Consider the following 18701-nt stretch of genomic DNA (forward strand, 5'->3'; position numbering starts at 1 on the left):
CGCAGAAAAATACTTTTCACTGTACTTTGGTACATGTGCCAATAAATTAAATCAAAATCAAACTAACACATCAACCACCTGTCTGGCTTCATTCCCCAGAATTAGGTCCAGCACTACACCGTCCCTTATTGGATCCTCTACATATTGAGCTTAAAAGTTCTCCTTTATATATTTTAAGAGCTCTATTCCACCTAAGCCCTTAACATGATGGGCATCCCAATTAATTTTGGAAAAGTTGAAATCACCTGATATTATTTCCCTCTTATTATTTTTCCACCCGTTCACAAGTTATGCACATATTTGCTCCTCAATTTCCCACTGACTATCTGGGGGTCTATCATATCCACCGAGCAATGTAGCTGTCGCTTTTTTATTCCTATGCTCTATCCACAAAGCTTCATTTGACGCCGCCTCCACGGTAACATCTCTCCTCACTGCACTAACTGTCTCCTTAACTAATAATGCAATGCCTCCTCCTGTTTTACCCCCTCCTCTGTCTTGCCTGAAGGTTCTATATCCCGGGATGTTGAGCTGCCAATCCTGCTCCTCACTCAACCATGTCTGTGATAGCTATTATATCATAATTGCATGGGTCAATCATCACCCTTAACTCATCCGTTTTACCTTTAATACTCCTGGCAGAAAAGTAGAGGCCATCCAGCCTTGTCTTACTCCCTTGAAACTTACTACCTGCATTCTGTTTGACCTGATTGTGTGTCAATGGATAATATTACATGGGACTGCATCGCATCGCTATGAACAGGAGAACCAGCTCACAGGAAGGAGAGGGCGAGTGCAGCAGAGCACAGGAGAGGTCGAGGAGGAGATAGAAGGGACATCAGCAAGGCAGGCATAGGAGGGGGTCAGATCGACGCTGGCAGGGGGGGGGGGGTGGCCACCAAACTTGCGGGAAAGCTAGCTCAAGGAAGTATGAGAGAGTGGGTGGGAGGGGGGGGGGGGGGCACGGCACATATCCCACCGAGGAGAGCGCCTGGTGTGCAGAAAGGTCGAGGGGTAGACAGAATATGGGGGTTAAGTGGTGGGGAGGCAGATGGGGGAATTAAAACCACAGGGGGAACAAAATTATAAGGTGGGGGGGGGGTGGACACGGCGAGCTCTAGACTGGCTTCAACAGGCTAATCCCGGGAACATGGAACAAGATGGCACCGTAAGCAGCCACTTATGGAGTGCAGGGGGACATCACAAGGTAAGAATGGTTGATCTCGCAACAATTGGGGAGACAAAATTCCCACATCACGATAGTCACCTGGAATGTCAGGGGACTTAACGGCCCAGTGAAAAGATCCAGAGTCTTCGCCCACCTGAAAGGCATGAAAGACGACATAGTCTTCCTCCAAGAGATGCACCTGAGAGAGAAGGACTGACTGCAGGTAAGGAAGGGCTGGGTGGAACAGACCTACCATTCCTGCTATGGGATGAGGGCTAGGGAGTAGCCATGCTAATAAGTAAGAGGACTGTGTTTACTGCGATGGCGACAGTTCCAGACCAAGACAGACGGTCCGTCATGGTCATCAGTGACCTAGACGGGGCATTGGTAATCCTGGTGAATGCGTATGTGGCCAACTGGGACGACATTGAATTTATAAAGGAGACTGTCAGGAATCCCTGCCAAAGACAGCCACTGACTGATCATGGGGGGGGGGGGGGGGGGGGAGAAACTTTAACTGTGTACAAGACCCACTGACGGACAGATCAAGCCCTAGAACTGAAAACACAGCAGGCATGGCTAAGGATCTGGGAACATTTATGGAGCAGATAGGGGCAGTGGACCCATGGTGATTCATCCACCCAGAGTGAAGGAATTCTCATTTTTCTCACCAGTACACAAGGTCTACACCTGCATCAACATCTTTGTAGTTGGGAAATTGGTGCTTCCAGAAATAGTAAGAGCGGAATACTCCGCGATCGTAATCACCGACCACGCTCTACACTACATGGATTTGAGGTTGGAGATGGGCCATGCTCAATGCCCCACATGGAGGTTTGACAAAGTCTACTGCCAGAAAACATCACAGGCTCTAGACGAGTCCATTACGAACAACTGGAATGGGGAAGTCTCACCTTCCACATTCTGGGATGCACTGAAGGCGGTGATTGGGAGAGAAATTATCGCCTACAAGGCTCACACAGATATGGAAGAGAAGGCAGCTAGGCAACAACTGATCGACTCCATCCTGAAAGTGGTCTGAGGCCCTGACCGTAGAGATTCTGGTGGAGAGGAAAAAGTTACAAATGGACTTTAACCTGCTATCCACCAGGAAAGCAGAGTACCAACTCTGCCAGACACGGGGGACCTTTTGTGAGTGTGGAGACAAGGCTAATCTGTTGACTCACCAGCTGAGAAAGCAGGCAGCCATGAGGGAAATAGCCCAGGTAAAGGACAACAGAGGCAGACAAACCAAAAATGGTCAACCAACCACTTGAGGCCTTCTACAGGGGTCTGTACACCTCCGAACCTCCTAACGGGGACTTGGCGATGAAATGGTTCCTCAATGGACTGACCATGCCAGTCATGGGGGATGATAGACGGAGGGAGCTGAAAGCACCATTAGGATTGGGAGAGGTCATGGAGTGCATCAACTTCATGCAGGCGGTGAAGGCGCCAGGACCCGACGGGTTGCCAGTGGACTTCTACAAAGTATTTGCGATGGCACTGGACCTACCCCTGTGAATCGCTAGTTTGCAGAATCGCCAGCGAGGGGAATCCAGCCTACAACACTGACACAGGTCATCATAAGGCTGATACTCAAAAAGGACAAAGACCCAATTGAGTGCGGATCATTCAGCCTCATTTCGCTGCTCGATGTGGACATGGAAAAGTCCTGGCTAAGTGGCTGGGGAACAGCATACCAGAGGTGGTCGCAGAAGACCAGACAGGCTTTATTAAGGGTAGACAGCTAACTGCAAACATCAGGTACCTGCTGAACGTGATAATGACCTCATCCAGGGAGAGAACACGAGAGGTGATCATCTCCCTGGACGCAGAGAAGGCCTTTGACAGAGTCGAGTGGAAATACCTCATTGAGGTACTAGAACGGTTTGGGCTAGGGACAGGGTTCACCTCATTGGTGAAGCTCCTGTATATCACCCCAAGGACAAACACCACCTGCTTTGAATACTTTCAGCTGCACAGAGGCACCAGGCAGGGATGTCCGCTGTCTGCACTCTTGTTTGCCCTGGCAATTGAGCCGCTGGCAATCGCCCTGAGAGTGGCGCGTGGCTGGAAGGGAAACCGAAGCGGGGGGGGGGGGGGGGGAGGGGAGGGGGGGGGGCAGAAAGCATAGAGTCTCACTCTATGTGGATGATCTGCTCCTCTACATCTCAGATCCATGAAATGGCATTACATAAATCATGGGAAGCACGGTAGCATTGTGGATAGCATAATTGCTTCACAGCTCCAGGGTCCCAGGTTCGATTCCAGCTTGGGTTACTGTCTGTGCGGAGTCTGCACATCCTCCCCGTGTGTGCGTGGGTTTCCTCCGGGTGCTCCGGTTTCCTCCCACAGTCCAAAGATGTACAGGTTAGGTGGATTGGCCATGGTAAATTGCCCTTAATGTCCAAAATTGTCCTTGGTGTTGGGTGGGGTTACTGGGTTATGGAATAGGGTGGAGGTGTTGACCTTGGGTAGGGTGCTCTTCCCAAGAGCTGGTTCAGACTCGATGGGCCGAATGGCCTCCTTCTGCACTGTAAATTCTATGATTTATGAAACTTCTGGAGAGTTTGGAGCCTTCTCGGGCTACAAACTTAACCTGGGCAAAAAAGTGGAGTATCCCCGGTGAATCCGAGAGGGGAAAGCTGTAGGGTCTACCATTTTGAAATTGCCAAGCAAGCCACTCAGTTCAAGGGCAATTAGGGATGGGCAACAAATGCTGGCCCAGCCGTTGATACCCACATCCTAAGAAAGAATAAGAAAAAAATCTGCGGCAACAACAGGTTTGCACCAGCCATGCTTGATGCCACGGAAGAGAGGTGGGACAGGATAGGGATGGTGTGGGGGGGGGGGGGGGGGGGGGGGGCTGACAGGGACTTTTACACTGAAGACAGACTAGCGACTTTGGGAGCTGATGGAGACTGGAACTAACAAATGGGAACGAACTCCGACATCTCGCAAGGAGACCACTGCATACCCATGATCCCAGAGAAGGACTCTGTTAGAGAAGTTACTGGACCTGGACAGTCTGGCGAAGGGAAACTGTGGGGACCTGTACAGATGACTCTTAGAAAGGACGCACCTCCCACTGGATGAAACATGGGGGAAATAGGAGGAAGAGATCAGGACGGAAATAGGGTGCGGACTCGAGAGTGAAGCACTGTGCAGGGCCAGCTTCACCTCTTCATGCACAAGGCTAAGCCTCACACAGCTGAAAGTGGTGCACAAAGCACACTTAACGAACTTGAATGAACAAGTTCTTCCCGGAGGTGGAGGACAAATGTGACGGTGCCAGGAGCTTCAGCCAATCACACCCACATGTTCTGGGCTTGCCCCAGACTTGTCGGGCCCTGGACAACCTTCTTCGAGGTGATGTCCAAGTTTGTGGAGGTGAGGGTGGAGCCGTGCTCAAGAGTGGCAGCCTTTGAGGTATCAGACCCTCCAAAACTATTCATGGGAAAGAGGGCCAACGCCCTTGTCTTTGCTTCTCTAATCACCCGCCGGAGAATCCTGCTCAGCTGGCGATCAGCAACACCAGCCATGGATGCAGACTGGCTGGTGGGAGACCGATCGGAATTTCTCCAATCGAGTTCACCATCCGAGGGTCAGGATGGCTATCACAAAGCGTGGAGGCCATTCACCAACTTGTTCCAGGATCTGTTCGAGGCCAACAGCCAATAGAGCAGTGCGGAGGGGGGACGCACGGGGGCCAACGGGACCACAGAGAGCACACAGGAAAGGTAGGGGGGAAGGCTAGAGAAAAAACGTGGGGGAGGCTAGAAAACAACTGACACAAATGTTAGGGGGCTGAGAACAAGGCTACAAGAAAAGGAACCCTCAAGGGAATGCCAAAAAAAGGGTAGAGAGAGGGGAGAAGAAAAGAGGGGAGGCCAAATGACAAAATGTGGGGAGAGGGAAGGGATAGGCACCACCCACATGTAAATAGCAGATAACTGCCCATTGTACAGCAAAGGGCCCAGGAAACAAGTGTGAGAGGATCAGAACAGAGGAAAATGACATGTACATTCTAACCTGCACATTTATTCTCACCGAATGTATACTGCATAAACTGTAAAAACCTCGATAAAAACATTAAAAAAGAATTACTAACATGGCGCTAAAGAAGGAGATCAACCAGCTTAGCAATTTGGGACATGACCAGACCATATGGGTGTGGTTAGTTGACCGCCAAGAACACTGTTGTTACGACACCCTGGGTGAGTGCCCGGTCAGTTCCAGCCCCACAGACCCCGGAGCCCCAACATAAGTGAATTAACCAATAATTTGTGGTTTTCCTGAGATCATTAACCCTCCTGCTCCAATGCGTTACAGACACTAGATTGATAAGTAAAACATTACAAACTGTTTATTTATAACAAGAGCAAAACAAGAAATTATTGTCATGGGAGTGTCCCTTTAAGAAATGTTTCAGTGATGTCATTGTGTGGGTGGAGCTGGGCTGTGGCTCTGGGAGTTGGTTTTACTTTCACTTTGGTTTGGAGCTGGTTTGTGGCTCTGAGTGTTGAACTTTGTTTTCGCATTTGGCTGCTGTACTCAGACGAGAAGTATCTTAGCCTGTCTCTCTATTTTCAATTTTAAAGAGTTATTCCAAGGAAGAAACCCATTGTTTATACTTAACTGCTGTTTTTGGTAAAAAGGGGTTTTTGGTTCAGGGAACCTTGTTATTTAATTGGAACAGTAAAGGGGGGATTCACTCAGGATATACATAGATTACTGTAGCTGTGTGGGATATTTATGTTTGTAGTTGATAAAAATGCTTACTGTGTCTGCTTATAAAGATGTTAACTAAATTTGTAGAATAAATGTTGTTTTTTAAAAGATCTCTGTTGAATAACACCAGAAAGGCAGGCCGTTATGCTCATCGTAACCAAAATCAATAAATAGTTATAGGTCAGGTGAACTCCATGATATACTTTGGGGTTTTCTAAACCCTGGCCCATAACAATATAAAGGAAATAATTAGCACTACGGTCTACTAGTCTACCTATTCCCAAAGCCCTGTACCACCTTGCACCCAGACACATACAAGACAGCCACTTGGTAAGTGGAAGGGAAGAATTAAAACAATGGGAATTGAAAGAAAAGATTTCAGATGAATCTTCACCGCTGCAGTTGTGGCCGCTATCGGCACCGGTCTTCTCCGAATGCAACCCTCTGGTGAATTGGTTCGTAGAAGAGATTCAGGTTGGTGTAATGCTGACCTCTGACCACCAATCGAGCTCAAACAGGCGATTCAGGTCAGCGCAATTCTCACCTCCGACCACTAGATGGAGCCTCACACAGGAAATTCAGGTCAGTGCAATTCTGACCTGTGGCTACCATCTCCCGGAGATATTACTGGAACTTTAAACCTGAGAATTTTACAGTGTCTTCCATTTATCTGATCTCTGTACAGAAACCCTGGCTTGTCTTATAAAGAGGATTTTCATATAATCTTTATTAGTGTCACAAGTAGGCTGACATTAACATTGCAATAAGTTACTGTGAAAATCCTCTCGTCACCACACTCCGGTGCCTGTTCGGGTACACTGAGGCAGAACTTAGAATGTCCAATTCACCTAACAAACACGTCTTTCAGGACTTGTGGGAGGAAACCGGAGCACCCATAGGAAACCCAAGCACACACGGGAAGAGTGTGCAGACTCCCCACAGACAGTGACCCAAGCCTGGAATCGAACCTGGGTACCTGGCGCTGTGGAGCAACAGTGCTCACCACTCTGCTACCGTGTTTGTAGATTGGATTCTTCCCAGCCATTCAGACAGAGGATTAAAAGAATCAGAGACCTGGTTGAGGAACAGCTTCAATTTTCAACTCCAGTTCTGACTGCTGTCGGTCTTTTAAAGAGGAGTGCCTTCACGGATATGACGAGGAGTTTTTTAAAATTGCCTGGCAGAGAGAGAGAGAGAGAGAGAGACAGTGTCTTCCAGCTGCTTCCAGGTTAAACTCTTCACAGAACTCAGGACAAAATGGAGTTCTTCAGATGTCCTGCCTTTCTTCTGGAAGATTCTGAATGGATCGATCAATCGCAAGCAACAACAAGAGATAGTTTAGAATTTCAGCTTCATTGATTGGCTGCTTGCCAGTCTATCAAACTGGCATCACGGCTCTGCCACAGAACCTAAAAGGGAAGTCCTGGGCAAGTCCATTGGATCAGGGGTGTCTCATTTTCCAGCAGCTAGCAAGAAGATTGCAGATTAAAGGCAGCCAGGACAGGAATTACATAAAGGAAACACAAAGCAGACAAAGGTTTTACAACAATGTCCTAACACCGCTCACACTTGTCGTTCACCCCTGCAAAGAAGCCACTAATGCTAGCCCTGGTCAGATGAGCCATGTGCACCACTTTAAAATGGATCAGGCTGAGACATTCACAGGAGGACATGGAGTTTACCCTGTGAAGGGCTTCACTCCACACCTCCTAGTCCAAAATGGGTCCCAATTCCCCCACCCACTTTGCCTTCAACTTATCCACTGGGGCCGATTCCACTGATAAGATCTGGCCATAGATACTCAAAATACCCCCATACCAGACCCAGCTAAACTCAGAACCTTCCTCAACAGGGAGGATGTTGGTGACAAGGGGAATGAGGGAAAAGCCTTTTGCACAAAGTTACAAATTGGAAGTATTGGATAAAGTTCACCCTGGAGTTGCTCTCGTCTAATGGACAATCAGAACTGAAGAACGCACGGGTGGGGGGGGGGGGGGGGGGGGGAGATGGAAAGAGAGAAAATGGAAAAGAGTAAATCATAGAATCCGTACAGTGCAGAAAGAGGCCATTCATCCCTTTGTGTCTGTACCGAGCATCTGAAAGAGCACCCTACCTGTGCCCACACTCCTACCCGATCCCTGTAACCCAGTAACTCCACCTAACCTTTTGGACTATAAGGGGCAATTTAGCATGGCCAATATACCTAACCTGCCATCCTTGCGGGAGGAAACCGGAGCACCTGGAGAAAGAAAAGTCAAAGAGGGGGAGAAAATGCAAACTCCACACAGTCACCCAAGGCAAAAACTGAACCCGAGTCCCTGGCACTGTGAGGCAGCAGTGCTAACCACTGTGCCACCGTGCCACCCTTAATCAGAATTAAATGATTCTTAAATGGATTTAAATGAATAATATTTCTTCATAATACATCGTACCTTCCATTTTCTTAAATGGGCCGGTGGTGTGAACGGTGCCGTTGGTTTGACTCACGCCAGATCTTTCTCCAAGACACTGCTACATTCAGGACAAAGTAGAATAAACACTTTACTTCAATAAAAAGTCATCTGCCTCAAATCCAACAAACGATGGATAATCTTCATGTAAATAGCTGTTGGGCTGTTACAAGGCAATCATACAATTTTTTTTTCATAGAATTTACAGTGCCGTCGGAGGTAATTTGGCCCATCGAGTCTGCACCGGCCCTTGGGAAGAGCACCCGGGACCCTGGAACTGTGAAGCAACTGTGCTAACCACCGTGCTACCATGGCACAATTTGGAAAAATTATATTCCCAGGCAGTAGAATTTATTTCTGTAGAAGTATTGGGCTCCGATAACTGGTGAGCAGCATATATTTGTTAACAGTAACTGGGCATCTCTGACATGTCGTGTCTGACCCTGCGCTCTAGGAGAACTTCCATTCTACATAGAAACATACATAGAAAATAGAAGGAGGAGGAAGCCATTCGGCCCTTCGAGCCTGCTCCACCATTCATTCATCAAGCTCAATACCCTGATCCTGCCTTCCCCACATATCGCTTTGAACCCTTTATGCCCCAAGAGCAAATCTAATTCCTTTTTGAAACCACCCAACATTTTGGCCTCAACTACTTTCTGCGGTAGTGAATTCCACAGATTCACCACTCTCGAGGTGAAGAAATTTCTCCTCACCTCAGTCCTAAAAGGTTTACCCCTTATCCTTAAACTATGACCCCTAGTTCTGGACTCCCCCATCATCGGAACATTCTTTCTGAACCTACCCTGCCTAATCCTGTTAGAATGTTATAAATTTCTATGAGATCCCCTCTAACTCTTCTAAACTCCAATGAACATAATTCTAACCAAGTCTTTCCTCATATCCAGCCGCCCCAGGAATCAGCCTGGTCAATCTTCACTGCTCTCCCTCCATGGCAAGAACATCCTCCCTCTGATAACGACAACAAAACTGCACACAATACTCCAGGTGTGGCCTCACCAATGCCCTATACAATTGTAGTAAATACTTAAAACCGCTTGCTATGAAGGCCAACATACCATTTGCCTTCTTTACTGCCTGCTGTACCCACACACTTACTTTCAGCGACTGAAGCACGAGGCTACCAAGATCTGGCTGAGTATTCACCTCTGAATTTTCACCCATTCAAATAATTGCCTTCCTTTTTTTAATAATCTTTATTGGTCACAAGTAGACTTACATTTACACTGCAATGAAGTTACTGTGAAAGGCCTCTAGTCGACACATTTTTTGCCACTGAAGCAGATAACGGTCACATTTATCCACATTATACTGCACTTGCCATGCATATGCCCACTCACTCAGCCTGACCAAATCCCGCTCCAGGACATCTCTGCATCATCCTCACAACTCAGCCTCCCATCCAACTCTGTATCCTCTGCAAATTTGGAGATAATACATTTAGTGCCTTTGTCCAAATCATTAATATATAATGCAAACTGTTGGGGTTCCAGCACAGATCCCTGCAGGACTCCACTAGTTACTGCCTGCTAATCGTAAAAAGACTCATTCATTCCAACCTTTTGCTTCCGGTCTGCTCACCAGTTCTCCCAACATATGACCTCTTTTCTACCTGCCTCATCCCAACATTCACATGTGATCAACCGGTCTACAATTTCTGCTAATTATTTCCCAGAAACAACCGAAGATTCTCCAACAGACAACCAACCATTAAATATCAGGGGCCAATTGACAGAGATATTTACATAAATGGTTTACTTTTTTAACCCTTGCCTTACAAAGGACTGACAAAGGTGATCTGAAATGTGAACCCTGTTTCTCTCTCTCCACAGACGCTGCCTGACCTGCTGAGTGTTTCCAGAATTTTCTGGATTTCATTCTGAGGGGTTGTCTCTGAGTCAGATGTTGCTGCAAATTCGAGTCAATGCAAATCAGAAGCTTTATGAACATGTTTAACTTTCTATTATACGAATGGGTCAGAGGTTATGAGAGGAGTCACAAATAAACATCACACAGACAAATGCCGACGTCTCTTTGTTATTGATATTCTGCTAAACCATGCCTCAAGAGGCTGGTTTAGCACACTGGGCTAAATCACTGGCTTTTCAGGCAGGCCAGCAGCACGGTTCAATTCCCGTATCAGCCTCCCCGAATAGGTGCCGGAATGAGGCGACTAGGGGCTTTTCACAGTAACTTCATTTGAAGCCTACTTGTGACAATAATCGATTTTCATTTCATTTTTTATTTCATTCTCAATTCGGATTTTCAGGATGAAACGTGCCTGAATATAAAACAGGTTATTCAATTTGAATCCACTTAGATAAACATTTATTATCGCTTCTGGAGGTCAAGTTCTTGTTTGTGGTTAGTTTTAAATTAGTTGTTTTGAACAATAATTGAATAATAATCTTTATTGTCACAAGTAGGCTTACATTAACATTGCAATGAAGTTAATGTGAAAAGCCCCTAGTCGCCACATTCCGGCTCCTGTTCGGGTACACAGAGGAGAATTCAGAATGTTCAATTCACCTAACAGCACATCTTTCGGGACTTGTGGGAGGAAACCGGAGCACCCGGAGGAAACCCACGCAGACACAGGAAGAACATGCAGACTCTAACATGCAGACAGTAACACAAGCCAGGAATTGAACCTGGGACCCTGTCGCTGTGAAGCCATAGTGTTACCCACTGTGCTAAACTGAATGGATTCTAACTTTGTCTCTACCTCCCTGATCTTTCTGACTTTCAGTTCCACATTGAATTCGCGAGCGGTCATTTATTTATAATGTGAACTCTGTACACAGAAGGACACACATACTTACTGTCAAACAGTTGGTGCTTTGAAAATTGCACAGCTGTATCTGGCAGTGAATATAAACCTCGCTCGAATCTCCGACAAATCGAAAGATATTCAAAGAGAAGCGAGCGATGGGGGAAAGTCCATTTTCTTCAATGCTAACCGAACCATCCAGGACACTGGGGCACCTGTTTCAGAGAGAATGACTAATAAAGCCTCGTGAAGGTTTCACATTTATTTCAGAGGAAGCATTTTGGGCATATTCTGCCTGTTTTCCCCAGAAGGTAAGATACTCACTGGCCAGTTATAAAGGACCATTGCGTCGGTGTGTTGGGATCTCTACGAGGAGTTGCCCAGCAATGGCTCAGGGTCAGCACGAATTGATTGGCATCGATGCCGGAAACAATGGTTCCAACGTAGATTTTGTCATTGACACCAAGCAGGACTGGGGTCTGGGTGAAGGGCTCAGTGTACCCAGGTTCACGATAAACAAACATCTTGGTTTCAAACAGCCCCTTGCCTGATGGTAAAGTTATGTTCACAACACTGAGGAAAAAAGTGAATTTGTGTAGAAATGTCAGCACTTTGGAATTGGCATTGTAACAATAAAAGAAACATGTATCCCGTTGAAGAACGTGTGGCTGAACTCTTGCTCCCCAATCACATCAGGGCAATTGCAGGAATGACTAATTCCTAACAATTTATACTACATATATTGATTGATTGATTGGCAAGTCAACACTAATTGGCTGAGGCATTGTCATGAAGAAACCAATGGGCAACTATGGGTTCCTCACGCTCCCGCCAGTTCACAAACTCCCAAGAACCCTGCCATTTTTGGTCTTGTGGAGTCCCTGAGCTATGTCTACGTTCAATGTTCTGGGCCCCACTCCCTTTTTAGCTTCTTGTCAACTCTTTTATTGAAATTTTGTTTGCATTCAGCCCCACGTCCTGATCTATGGGCACCCGGTCCAGAAAGGGGCGGGGAAGGCGAGGATCTCCTCCTGAACCTTCTCCGGGAGGTCTTCCAGTGGGAGACCAAGGGGATCGTCCAGCCGGACTGCCCGCCCCTCTTCCACAGCTTTACTTGCGGCCGGGTGTCCGTGGAAAGGGGTCATGCATTGTCCATGGACTCTCGAGGCTCCCGTCTATAAATAGCTCCCCCATCCTTCTAATTCCTGCCCTCTGCCAACTCCGGAACCCACCATCTAGCCTACCCAGTACAAATCTGTGGTTGTTATAAATCGGGGTCCAAATCGATGCTCCCTCCCCTCTCTTATATCTCCTCCATTGCCCCCAGATCCTCAGAGCCGCCACTACCACCGGACTTGTGGAGTATCAGGCCGGCGAGAACAGCAGAGGTGCCATTACCAATGCTCCCAGACTGGTGTCTTTACATGAAGCCACCTCCATCCGCTCCCATGCCGACCCCTTCCCCACTGCCCACTTCCTAATCATGGCTATATTAGCTGTCCAGTAGTAATTGCAGAAGTTCAGCAGCGCCAACCCAACTGCGCTCCAGCAACACTTTCTTCACTCGCGGGGTTTTACCCGCCCACACAACGCCCAAAATAATCTTATTCACCCACTTGAAAAAGGCCTTGGGGATGAAGATGGGGAGGCACTGAAAGACAAACAGAAATCTGGGGAGGATCGTCATTTTCACGGTCTGTACCCTCCCCGCCAGTGATTGCAGGAGCATGTCCCATCTCTTAAAGTCTCCTTCCATTTGTTCTACCAACCGGGATCAGTTTAACTTGTGTAGTACCTCCCATTTCCGAGCCACCTGGATTCCCAGATATCGAAAGCTCTTCCCTACCATTCTAAGTGGCAGCTCTTCCAGTCTCTTCTCCTGTCCTCTTGCCTGAATCGCAAACATCTCGCTTTTCCCCATGTTCAATTTATACCCCGAAACATTGCCAAATTCCCCAATGATTTGCATTACTTCCCCTATCCCCTCCGACAGGTCTGAAATGTACAAAAGCAGGTTATCTGGGTAGAGCAAGACCCGTTGCTCCACCCCCCCCTTCCCCCCGAACCAGCCCATTCCAGTTTCTCGAGGCTCTTAACGCCAAGGCCAATGGCTCTATGGCCAGAGCAAACAGTAACAGGGAGAGGGGGCACCCTTGTCTTGTCCCTCAGTGTAATTTAAAATACCCCAACCTCAGCCGGTTCGTACGCACACTCGCTACTGGTGCCTGATAGAGCAACCGCACCCAGTCAATAAAGCCCTCACCAAACCCAAACCTTCCCAGCGCCTCCCACGGGTAATTCCACTCCACCCGATCAAAAGCCTTCTCCGCATCCATCGTTACCACCACCTCCACCTCCTCTCCTTTTGAGGGCATCATAATAACATTTAGAAGCCTTCGAACATTGGCCTCGAGTTGCCTGCCCATAACAAATCCCGTCTGGTCTTCCCCTATCACCCCCGGGACACAGTCCTCTATGCTTGTGGCAAGTATCATAGCCAGCAGTTTGGCGTCCACATTCAGTAGATATATCGGCCTGTATGACCCGCATTGCTCCGGATGTTGAGGCCTGCGACAGTGTTGGGGGGAGGACTCCCTTCTCTCTTGCTTCGTTAAATGTCCTCACCAGCAGTGGGTTCAATATCTCTGAAAACTTCTTATAAAATTCCACCGGGGAGCCGTCAGGCCCCGGGGCCTTGCCCGACTGCATGCCCTTCAGCCCTGTGTCTGGGGCCTCCGAGTATCTCCTCAACTAACCTGTCCCTCTCAGCCCGTTGCACCGTTTCTCTGTGGGCCCGTATCGAGATTAATTCCCCTCTGACCACTGCCTTCAAAGTTTCCCAGACCGTCGCTGCGGAGACCTCCCCCATATCATTTGTTTCCAGGTATTTCTGGATGGACTTGTTAACCCGTCCACAGATCGCTTTGTCCGCTAGCAACCCCACATCCAGTCTCTCCACACTAACCCATAGATCCACCCAGCGCGGGGCATGATCCGACACTGCGATTGCCGAGTACTCAGTATCCACCACCTTCAGTGTTAGCGCCATGCTCAGAACAAAAAAGACGATGCGAGAATATACCTTGTGGACATGTGAAAAAAAGGAAAACTCCTTCATCCTCGGCCGTGCAAACCTCCATGGGTCTACTCCCCCATCTGTTCCATAAAACCCTTCAATTCCTTTGCCGCAGCCGGCCTCCTCCTTGTCCTGGATTTTGACTGGTCCAATTCCGGATCAATGACGGTGTTGAAGTCCCCTCCCATGATCAGGTTATGTGACTCTAAGTCTGGGGTCTTACCTAACACCCGCCTCATAAATTCCACGTCGTCCCAATTCGGAGCATATATGTTCACAAGTACCACTCGCACCCCCTCCAGCTTCCCATTATGTACCTACCCCCAGTCATGATATGCAAACATGCAACCAATGAACACTCAGAATAGGACACAACCAATGGGCAGTCAGGACACTCAGAGGTGGCATCACCACAAGGCGGCATGACATAAACACTATAAAAGGGATGAGGCACTCACACCCTGCCTCTTTCCACAGACAGACATCTAGAGAGTTAGACAGGGTTGATCAGCAGCATCACACCCCAGCACGTGGCTTAGAGCAAGCTGGTACAGTTAGACTGAGTTACTACAGTTAGATTAGCAGAGAGTCAAACTCATTTGAGAACTGTGTTAATAGTTCAATAAACACGTTGAACTCATTTCAGAGTCTGGAGCATCTGTTTGGTAAGACTGCATCAAATAGCAGCCTGTGTTATCCGAAGCAGCATAACACAACACCCCCTTTGTCTGACACGATTCTCCCTGCCTCGAATGCCACCCTTTTGCTGATCAAGATTGCTGCCCCCCTGGTCTTTGAGTTCCGTCCTGAGTGGAACACTTGGCTAACCCACCCCTTCCTCAATCTCGTCTGGTCTGTAACCTTTAGGTGTGTCTCTTCCAGCATTGCCACGTCTGCCTTCAGTTCCCTCAAATGCGCGAACACGCGAGCCCTCTTGACTGGCCCATTCAGTCCTCTCACGTTCCATATGATCAGCCTGGACCAGGGGGCTTCCAACCACCCCCCCCCCACCCCCCCCCCCACCCCCCCCCCCCCCCCCCCCCCCCCCCCCCCCCCCCCCCCGCCAACTAACCATCAAACTTTTTAGGCCAGCCTCGAGCTCGTGCCCTCCACTTCCTCGAGTCCCCACTCGGGCTGTCGCCAATCCCGACCTCCCATTTGTCCCCTAATAACAGTTCCTCCCCTGTCAGCAAAGCAGCTCCCCCCTCTCTCCCCCTAGCAACAACACTAGAAACCCAATCCCTCAAGTCAAGCTCCAGTTTAACACCTGCTCACCCCCCACTGCGCTTCCAAGAGTCAGCTGACCCATGCTGACTTGGTAGCTCCCGCTCCTGGCACCAAGTAGTCTGTCTACCTATTGTTTTCTCCTCTCCCCCCCACATGAATAAACATTTCAAAAGCATCACATTCCCCAGTAAATAAACATCAGAAAAAACAGTGAAGAAACAGTCACTTTAGAAAAATAGTTACCCAAAAAGCAGGACCAAGTTCAAAGTCTATCCCCCCCCTGAACAAGGTCCCTGCGAGACAAAGCAACCTTTAACCATCCACACAGCCCATTATTTCACGTAGAGCTACTTAGATTTATGCAATCCAGCACCACAAATCGCTGCCACAGTACTTCTCCAAGGCTTAAGTGTCTATTAATTTGCCTCCAGCTTAATTTCTTTAATAAAGGTCCATACTTTGTCTGGCATTTCAAAGTAGAAGTCCTGTTCCACATGTATGACCCACAGACGGGCTGGGTACAGCATCCCAAACTTCACACCCTTCTTAAAGAGGGTTGTTATTCTGTTAAGTTGATTGACCCTAAAATAAATTCTCATGCTCCCAGGTAATGCAAAAATAGCACAAGGCTTGAACATATTCCTTTTGTTTGCAAAGAATGGGACTCTGCGTGTGAATGCCTAGCATTTGGAGAAAGTATAAATCAGCTCTGTTATGCGCTCTACTGATTATCTCAAATTGGTTCTTAGTGCAGCTATCAGCATACTCAGGGTTGTTCAGCAATTACTGCCCTATTGCAGATTCACATCGAACAGCAATTTGGTTTTGACCATTGAGACATAGGAGCAGAAAAAGGCCATTCTGCCCATCGGGTTTCCTCTGCCATTCAATGGGTTGATAACAGATCTGATACGATAATCCTCAACTCCACTTTCCCACCTCATCTCCATAGCCCTTGATTCCCTGATTGATCATAGGAATTAGATATAGCTCTTGGGGCGATATACATCAGGGATATGGGGGGAAGGCGGGATCAGGGTAGTGAACTTGATGATCAGCCATGATCATAATGAATGGTGGAGCAGGCTCAAAGTGCCGAATGGCCTCCGTCTGCTTCTATTTTCTATGCATGACTGTGTATAAGAATATGGTTTTTGCAAATGTGGACTGGTTGAGTGTGATCCAGACATTCAGGCCTTGCACCTTTTCTGAATTACCTGAGAGCTAGGGAAATCTAAACTTCACACCCCAACCAAACACTAACCCTAACCCTGACCCTTTTTTGTTCTTTTTTGCCAAATAATGATTCTGTCCTGTGAACATGCAGCCAATCTACACAACACTTGTTTAATTTGCAGGCGTCAAGGAGACCCTTTCTCAGAAGAGACCTACTTGGAGGATCCTCCTGATTGAAGGGTCATAATTGTCCAAGGACACCCGACGGCAACAGGAGACCTGGAAAAGGAGCCTGAGAAAGGAATGCCACTTATCATCCAAGGACGAACCACAGCTCCTGGAAACACCTGCCAAGATTGCGTCCAGAAATGCTACTCTAGGATCGGACTCATCAGCCAGGCAAGGACCCTGAGAAACCATGACCAGTGTCACGGAGTTTCTTAGGTGGACAATCGTACTCGTTAGTGAGTGACCACCAAAGAAGAAGATTGGCGGACTGGAGTCATATGTAAAGAAAGTACAGCCCACTAACATGACCCCTACACTGGCACTGACAATGGCCATGTTTAACTTACCTGTGCACAGCTGAGATGACCACTGTTGAGGATATATTCATGGTTAGAGGGTAGACGCACAAGAAATCGATGGTAACATTCGGTTTTCTTATGACGATTGATCCTGATCCCGTTTCAGCTTTAACTCGGATAGTGTTGGAATATATAAAGTGAGTGCTATTCACCTTGATAAATATGAACATATGTTAAACATTTAGTGACTAATACATCATTAGATTTACTTCAATCGGTTATTGCCACAGGTGCTGACAATAGTTCAGGTTCATTTCCATTGTGATCTTGATATTTAGATACATTCTTTCACCCGGCAGACTCAGTTTGCCTCAAAGGGCTCATACACATCGAACATAGAACAGTACAACACAGAACAGGCCCTTCGGCCCTCGATGTTGTGCCGAGCATTGTCCGAAACCAAGATCAAGCTATCCTACTCCCTGTCATTCTGGTGTGCTCCATGTGCCTATCCAATAACCGCTTGAAAGTTCCTAAAGTGCCTGACTCCACTATCACAGCAGACAGTCCATTCCACACCCTAACCACTCTCTGAGTAAAGAACCTACCTCGGACACCCCTCCTATATCTCCCACCCTATACCTTATAGTTATGCCCCCTTGTAACAGCTACATCCACCCGAGGAAATAGTCTCTGAACGTCCACTCTATCAATCCCCCTCATCATCTTATAAACCTCTATTAAGTTGCCTCTCATCCTTCTCCGCTCCAAAGAGAAAAGCCCTAGCTCCCTCAACCTTTCCTCATAAGACCTATCCTTCAAACCAGGCAGCATCCTGGTAAATCTCCTTTGCACCCTTTCCAAAGCTTCCATATCCTTCCTATAATAAGGTGACCAGAACTGCACACAATACTCCAAATGTGGTCTCACCAGGGTCATGTATAGTTGCAGCATAACCCCACGGCTCTTAAACTCAAGCCCCCTGTTAATAAACGCTAACACACTATAAGCCTTCTTCACGGCTCTATCCACTTGAGTGGCAACCTTCAGAGATCTGTGGACATGAACCCCAAGATCTCTCTGTTCCTCCACATTCCTCAGAACCCTGCCGTTGACCCTGTAATCCGCATTCAAATTTTTTCTACCAAAATGAATCACCTCGCACTTATCAGGGTTAAACTCCACCTGCCATTTTTTGGCCCAGCTCTGCATCCTATCAATGTCTCTTTGCAGCCTACAACAGCCTACTCATCCATTACTCCACCAATCTTGGTGTCGTCAGCAAATTTACTGACCCACCCTTCAGCCCCCTCCTCAAAGACATTGATAAAAATCACAAATAGCAGAGGACCCAGCACTGATCCCTGTGGTACATCGCTGGTAACTGGTCTCCAGTCTGAAAATTTTCCATCCACCACCACCATCTGCCTTCTATGTGATAGCCAGTTACTTATCCAATTGACCAAATTTCCCTCTATCCCACACCTCCTTACTTTCTTCATAAGCCGACAATGGGGAACATAGAGGCAAATATACACCTGTGCACAGAGTG

The 18701-nt window shown here is 47.6% G+C and overlaps 1 protein-coding gene across 1 annotated transcript in view; it reads right to left on the reverse strand.

The window, feature by feature from the left end:
• Positions 1-18701, reverse strand: part of LOC119974592 (alpha-tectorin-like) — a 66109-nt gene that overhangs the window by 8731 nt on the left and 38677 nt on the right. The window contains exons 7-10 of the mRNA XM_038813622.1: positions 17198-17361; positions 11468-11716; positions 11196-11358; positions 8335-8413 (exon numbers count right to left, since the gene is read on the reverse strand). Of these exons, the coding sequence (XP_038669550.1) occupies positions 8335-8413; positions 11196-11358; positions 11468-11716; positions 17198-17361 (655 nt within the window). The remainder of the gene's footprint in view (positions 1-8334; positions 8414-11195; positions 11359-11467; positions 11717-17197; positions 17362-18701) is intronic.

This window comes from Scyliorhinus canicula, chromosome 12 (assembly GCF_902713615.1).
Source record: "Scyliorhinus canicula chromosome 12, sScyCan1.1, whole genome shotgun sequence".
NCBI lineage: Eukaryota > Metazoa > Chordata > Chondrichthyes > Carcharhiniformes > Scyliorhinidae > Scyliorhinus > Scyliorhinus canicula.